Source organism: Eschscholzia californica, unplaced genomic scaffold (assembly GCF_041429995.1).
Source record: "Eschscholzia californica isolate CP2 unplaced genomic scaffold, dmEscCali1.0.p SCAF_4, whole genome shotgun sequence".
NCBI lineage: Eukaryota > Viridiplantae > Streptophyta > Magnoliopsida > Ranunculales > Papaveraceae > Eschscholzia > Eschscholzia californica.
Window position 1 is genome coordinate 9492260 of NW_028238461.1, and position 6000 is coordinate 9498259.

At 34.1% G+C, this 6000-nt stretch overlaps 1 protein-coding gene across 1 annotated transcript; it reads right to left on the reverse strand.

The window, feature by feature from the left end:
• Positions 1 to 3667: 3667 nt before the first annotated feature.
• Positions 3668 to 5266, reverse strand: LOC147542417 (NAC domain-containing protein 83-like). The gene is made up of 3 exons (XM_086634578.1): positions 4655 to 5266; positions 4265 to 4545; positions 3668 to 4031 (listed from the first exon to the last, which is right to left on the reverse strand). Exons 1-3 carry the CDS (start codon positions 4845 to 4847, stop codon positions 3756 to 3758), a joined length of 750 nt encoding a protein of 249 aa, XP_086490704.1. The 5' UTR covers positions 4848 to 5266; the 3' UTR covers positions 3668 to 3755.
• Between the last annotated feature and the right edge of the window lie 734 nt (positions 5267 to 6000).

Genomic DNA, 6000 nt, shown 5'->3' on the forward strand with positions numbered 1-6000 from the left:
GTAAACTACACATTTTGGGAGCCGTGTATACAATCTGCGGTGTCATTGTGTCAAAAAAAAACGCGGTGCATTTAAATTTCTCCGGCTCAAACCTATAAATTGGGGGGCGCCTGTAGAACTTCCCTGAATAAAATAGGAGGGAAATTTCTTCCCGGCAATTGGGGAAGTGAGTTTTAGAGGGAGAAAGTGTTGGAGCAGAATGGGTGCGTTTTGGGGAACAAGAATGATGGAGATAGTGAAGAAGCATGATTCAGGAGGTCTTGTTTGGAAGAGAATCAAATTAACCACTACAAGAAAGGCCAACGCCAAGAAGAGACTTCTTAGGGTTTGGCAGGTAATCTATCTTCTTTTTAACAACTAGGGTTTAGGGTTTTAAGTTTTCATCATTTCTCAATTTTTGTTAACAAACAAATAATTGAAATGGGTTTAGGGTTTTGGGAAAATCCCCAATTACATGAAGATTTAAACTTTGAATATGATCATATACCCCTATAGTTAGTTTCCCAAATCATTCTTAAGTAAATAAAAACATGACCTTTTTATCTTTAATGTGATTTATATGTAAATGGGTTTTTGATTTCAATTCATTTATGCAAATCTATTAGCAATTTGACTTCGTGGGTCGTTTCCATTTCAATTGTTCTTTCTATTGTTGAGTGAATTTTGGCATTTCATATTGATGTGTTGAGTCACCTCATTTCGTAGCGATTCTAAAATGATTGTGAAATAAATGACAATTCTTGCAGAATGAGGCAGTCTTGAAGGCATGTGCTCAACCACCTCCCTCAGAATCTACGACAACTGGTTCTAATGGGATGGCCGAGAAAGAAAGCACGAGCAACTAAAAGCTTTGGTAAAAGAGAACTAGTAAAACGAATAGATGAATGAAGAGCTATGCTATGGTGAGCTTTTGAATTATATAATATGGAAATCTTTTCAACTAAAAACGGTGGATTAAATTTGTTATTTTCTGCTTTAGTTCGTTAAGTTTTCTTCTTTTCAGTGGTTTCTTCTCTATGTGGTAACTACATGGTGTTTCGTTCTATGTAGACACTCATATCTTAACCTTTTATCCCCATCGGAATTCCTAATTAAATTGAGTTACTATGCATAAAGAAAACATGAAATTCTTATTACGATTGTAGTTGTTTTTCTTCTTACATTTAAACTGTTGCCGTTCGTTGTACGATATTTCATTTAATTGCTTACCCACTTCCGTCACATTTCATTGTCTTGTTTGCGTTTGTGAATGTGGCTCGTTTATCGGCCTTACATGCTCCCCAAGTGGTCTTGGGCCCATCTCACCCCAAAATCTAGCTCAAGAGCTGAGGCTTTATCTTTCTCTATCACTTTCCCGCACACTTATGAAAAATCCCCACCCTGTCCTATAACCAATGTGGGACTAACACCGACATATTCATCTTGCAGCCTAGGCTATGGATTTCTCTTGCTAAATTGTAGTTGGGGCTATAGAGTTTAACTTTAGTATTGAATGGCTGAAGCAACTCTGACAATCTTGGGTTTTCTAGTTAATCCTGTAATATATAGTCTCTCGTTAGGTAGGTCACTTTTTGCCTTATTAATTTACCTAAACAGACATTTAGGAGGCGAGAAAACTAGATCATAGAGATGGAATAGTAGTTTATTTGAAACATACGGTTTATCGTTTCATTTCAGTTTCTTGTGGGCATTAGAGAAACGTGTTTATCCATAAAACCGTTCTTTTGGTGAACACGGTAGTGGCACACGTCAACGTAAATCTCTTTATCATGAATGAAGTACTTTTAGGCATCTTTGTGTTCTTAGCATTTATGTTATTACCAGATTCTTGGCAGTGGTTGTGACATTTACAAAGCTGAACCAGATTATTAGGCTTTCCTTCCACTAATTATGTCCCTACTAATTCATCGAAGTGAAAGGTATCTTTCATCATTTTATGTAATTCATATTGATTTTTGTTTCTCTTTCTTGTTTGGATCTAGGGTTTCATTTATAAGGTTGATATTTTGTTTCGTTATCGGGACAATATGTCTGGTTGATAAGGAAATAGATTGATGCAATCTTCTGCTTAAATATTAGCCTCGCTCTTTTACGCATTTTAATGCATAATCTTGACTTCTCTATATTGTTACAGTAATAAACAAAAATTTATTTTTATGTTTATGTTGATTGACTTCTTCGTGATTCCATGAAAGGGAAGAGGAGTGATTGTTTTTTTTTCTTCGTATATGTCAGGCCTTTGATAGGAGCTTGAAACCCAAGTAACTCGAATCCCTGATCTAGAACTCTCTCTCTCTCTCTCCAGTTTGAGAGAGATAGAGTGACGCGAAAACCTTAATATGATATTGTAACCCCAAATCCGCTATCGTAAGAAACATTAGTCGGTAATTGTTTTCTCTTCTCAATTAGTCTCTTTCTTTTGTTTTCTTTATTTTTGCTCATCTCTCCATCTTTTCTAACAATGATTTGTTAGTGATTAATTACAAAATAATTTATAATCAACCATTAATTAATCCGTCCGACCTCTCTTTACATTCCACATGGCATCATATTTTGACCCTACAATTTAATTCTCCTCACCATATACTAAAAACATTTTGCAAATATCCCCATTCTTCAAAAGTTTTCTGTAATCACATTCTCTAATCAAAATTCAAGAAGTTTTGGTCGGTTTTAATTAGGTTTTGTTTCTTGGTTGAAGTAGGGTCAAGATATCACATAAAAAGGTTTAAGTCTTAATCACCACATATTTTTAAAACAAGTATGACTTCATGAGAGGAATAATGTAGTAATTATTACATAAACCCTTTTAATTTTCAGCTTTGTTCTTATCATAATTACCCAAACCTTTTTTTTTGTTCTTTTTATGTGCTATTTGGTTTATCTTATTTGTTTACAAGCATATTGGATCGAATCCAAAGCATTCTTGAGAAGATTTGACTAATAATAAAAGAATCATTTGCTTTTACGTATTTTCTTCAAAGCAATTTTTCTAATCATTCATGTTACCTTTTTCTCCGTATGTTGTTAATTTAGTAAACATGTGCGTTTTTTTTTTTACTTAGAACTGCAAGGTTAAAAATGATTAGATTTTTTTTCCAACCATGATAAAATGCCCGAAAAAGAGTGAAATTTAGACTAAATCTGACATTAATGGTCGGATTTCGCTCAATCAACGAAGAGAGGACTGTTTAGCTTTGGAATCTCTTTTGAGTTGTAAGATTAAAGAATATGGAACAAAATTGTGTTGTCCTTGTGATAAAAATCACTTTTATTTCCTCCTTCATGTGCTCATATTCTAATTCTTTTGTCCTGGACAAAAGGTATTCTCTTTCACAAAAGAGTTGACATAAAATTATCTTTCTCCTTCTTTCCTTTGCCTCTCTCCCCTTAATTATTTGTTGAGTGATGCCGAAACAAGAAAAACCAGACGTACTCTCGACAGAAATCATATGTAGTTTGACGTAAATCAGAATCATCGGCAACACGAATCATACCCAGCCACATGGAATTTCTGTCCTAGAGTTTGTCTGGTTTTCTTGTTACCTAGTACTTATTTTCATCATTTGCTTAAGAGAAACCCATTTCCCAAATCCAATCAAAGACAAGAACAAATAAAAGTTGTTAAATCTTGAGAGTTAATTAGTAGGATTTGGTTATTACTGAATTTAGTAATGGGTGTGTTTTCATGATAACTCGATTCTTCATACAAACTCAAATTGAAAAGGAAAGAAAGAAAAAAAAAAACAGAACTTTCATGGTTTTCCCCTAGAAGAAGATGAATTAATACTACTATTACAACTAATATGTTCATCATTATCAGTCGAAGAGACGTCTGTAATTCCACTTGATGCTGAGGAAGACGAAGAAGAAGTAGGTCTCAATTCATCCTTCTCTTGAATCTTCATGAAATCAATAAAACTTGGCTTCACATTAACCCAATTTGCAGTACTCTGTTCTTCGTTTTTCGAATTTCTTTTCTTTAGAAATAGCCTGCAGATTACCCAATCCTCCATTTTCATAATTGAATTCTGCATTTAAGTTTAAACAGAACCAAAGTTATGAGTTTGGGTTTGATTCAATTTCCATAAAAATATGAACTTTAGAGCTATTAAGTCAATTCGAAAAGCAAATTGTAAAAGTTTGACTCAAAATTACAAAAATCTAAGAAATGGGTATTCATTTTTTACTCTGTTTGCATGGATTGATTAACTATCATGATTCTTAGAGAGAGAGAGAGAGAGCATTGGGTTAAGAAGCTCACTTGGGTTAAGTTGTTTGGGGAAGATTTAATTCCAGAACAACCGAAAACGATACGATATTCATGCATAATCCAATCAGTTCTAGAACCATTTGGAGGTTTTCCTCTGTAAAAAACTAGAGTTTTTTTCATCCCAATTATTTGGTTAATTCTTGGAGATACAATTTGCTTATCAGTTCCAGTAGCTTTCCAATACCCAGAACCAGTTGCTCTATTGGTTCTGTTTCCATTTCTGTACTTAGCTTCCCTAGTACTAAAATAGTACTTATCTTCTTCCCAATCACCTAAAAATTTCAAAATTAAAACCCTAATTTTAGATCAAACTCTGTTCCAATTTCAAAACCCAAAAAAAGATTTAAGAAGAAGAATAATTAGGGATTAGAATTGACAAACCTGGTAAATCCCAAGGGTCAAATTTAGAAACAACATCAATTTCAGGTATGACAGAAGCTGGTAATGGGTACCCAAAAACCTTCCTTTTCAAGTACTGAAAGACAAGTTCTTCATCAGTTGGATGAAATCTAAAACCAGGGGGTAATCTAATAACTCCATTTTTAACAAAATTGAGTTTTTCAATCTTCTCCATCTTCAAATTTCTCTAAAGGAATGAAGAAATTCAAGTCAGTAGAGATGATGGGTATGAAGAATTCAAGGAACCCAAGTTGGGTTTTTGTAATCCATCTCTAATCTAGAGAGAGAGAGAGAAAGAGAGAGATAGGAGGAGGAAGTGAGAAGAAAGAAGATGATAATGTGTTTCAGAGAAGTAAATGAAAGGTTTATTTATAGGAATGGTTTAGAGAGAAAAGGGGTGGCAGATGAGACGACCCATTTGGCGTGAGCAAGACTCAAACCCATCTGACTATCTCTAGAGAGAGAGAGAGAGAGAGAGAGAGAGAGAGAGAGAACTTTAATTGTTAAATGTTCTTTTGTGCACTAGTGTTTGTGAGAGAGATGATAATATTTAGGGTTTACTTCTAAAAAGGTATTCATCTAAAATAGTTGCCCAACATCCTATTGTACTTTCCCTCCTTCTATTGGAGGAATTTTTGTTGTTGCAGAAATGGGTAACTTGGTTTATGTCAACACTATCAACCATGAATTTCGCATCCTCTAATAATTAAACCTTAAACCTTTCGTATTTGAGAGTTTATGTCAACACTATCAACCACTAGGGCAATCGAGTGTTGATTATAAGAAGTTGATTTGTCTATTAGTAATAGCAAAACAGTTCCAAAAATGTAGTTATTAGTGAAAAAAAAAGATATATAGATAGAAATTGAGATGTATCAAAATCAATAGAAAAATAACAACAACAACAACTAAAACCTTTGGTGTCCGAAAAGTGAAACGTTGCCTCGATGAATTGGATTGGTGTATCTCTTTCGATTGATCTCGCCTGTGACTTTTCGGCCAGTGTATTTAATGTTCAGTGTTTAGTGATTAGGTTGATCGTTTTTTTTTTTGTACGGACTCAAACCTCATAACATTATTACATAGTATCGATACATCATGAAAATATCACGTTATGAATTGAATAAGTTCAATAACTACCAACTCAAAGGCACCTTACACTAGACTCATATACAGACCCTTGAGACCATCAGGTGAAGAATGAAAGTTCTAATATTTGCAAATGCTACCTTATTTATACAACGTTCAATAAATCATGGATTCAACTTCCATCGAATTTGAACGTGGGATATCCGGAATGCAGAGTGCACTACACCATGTAATTGCAG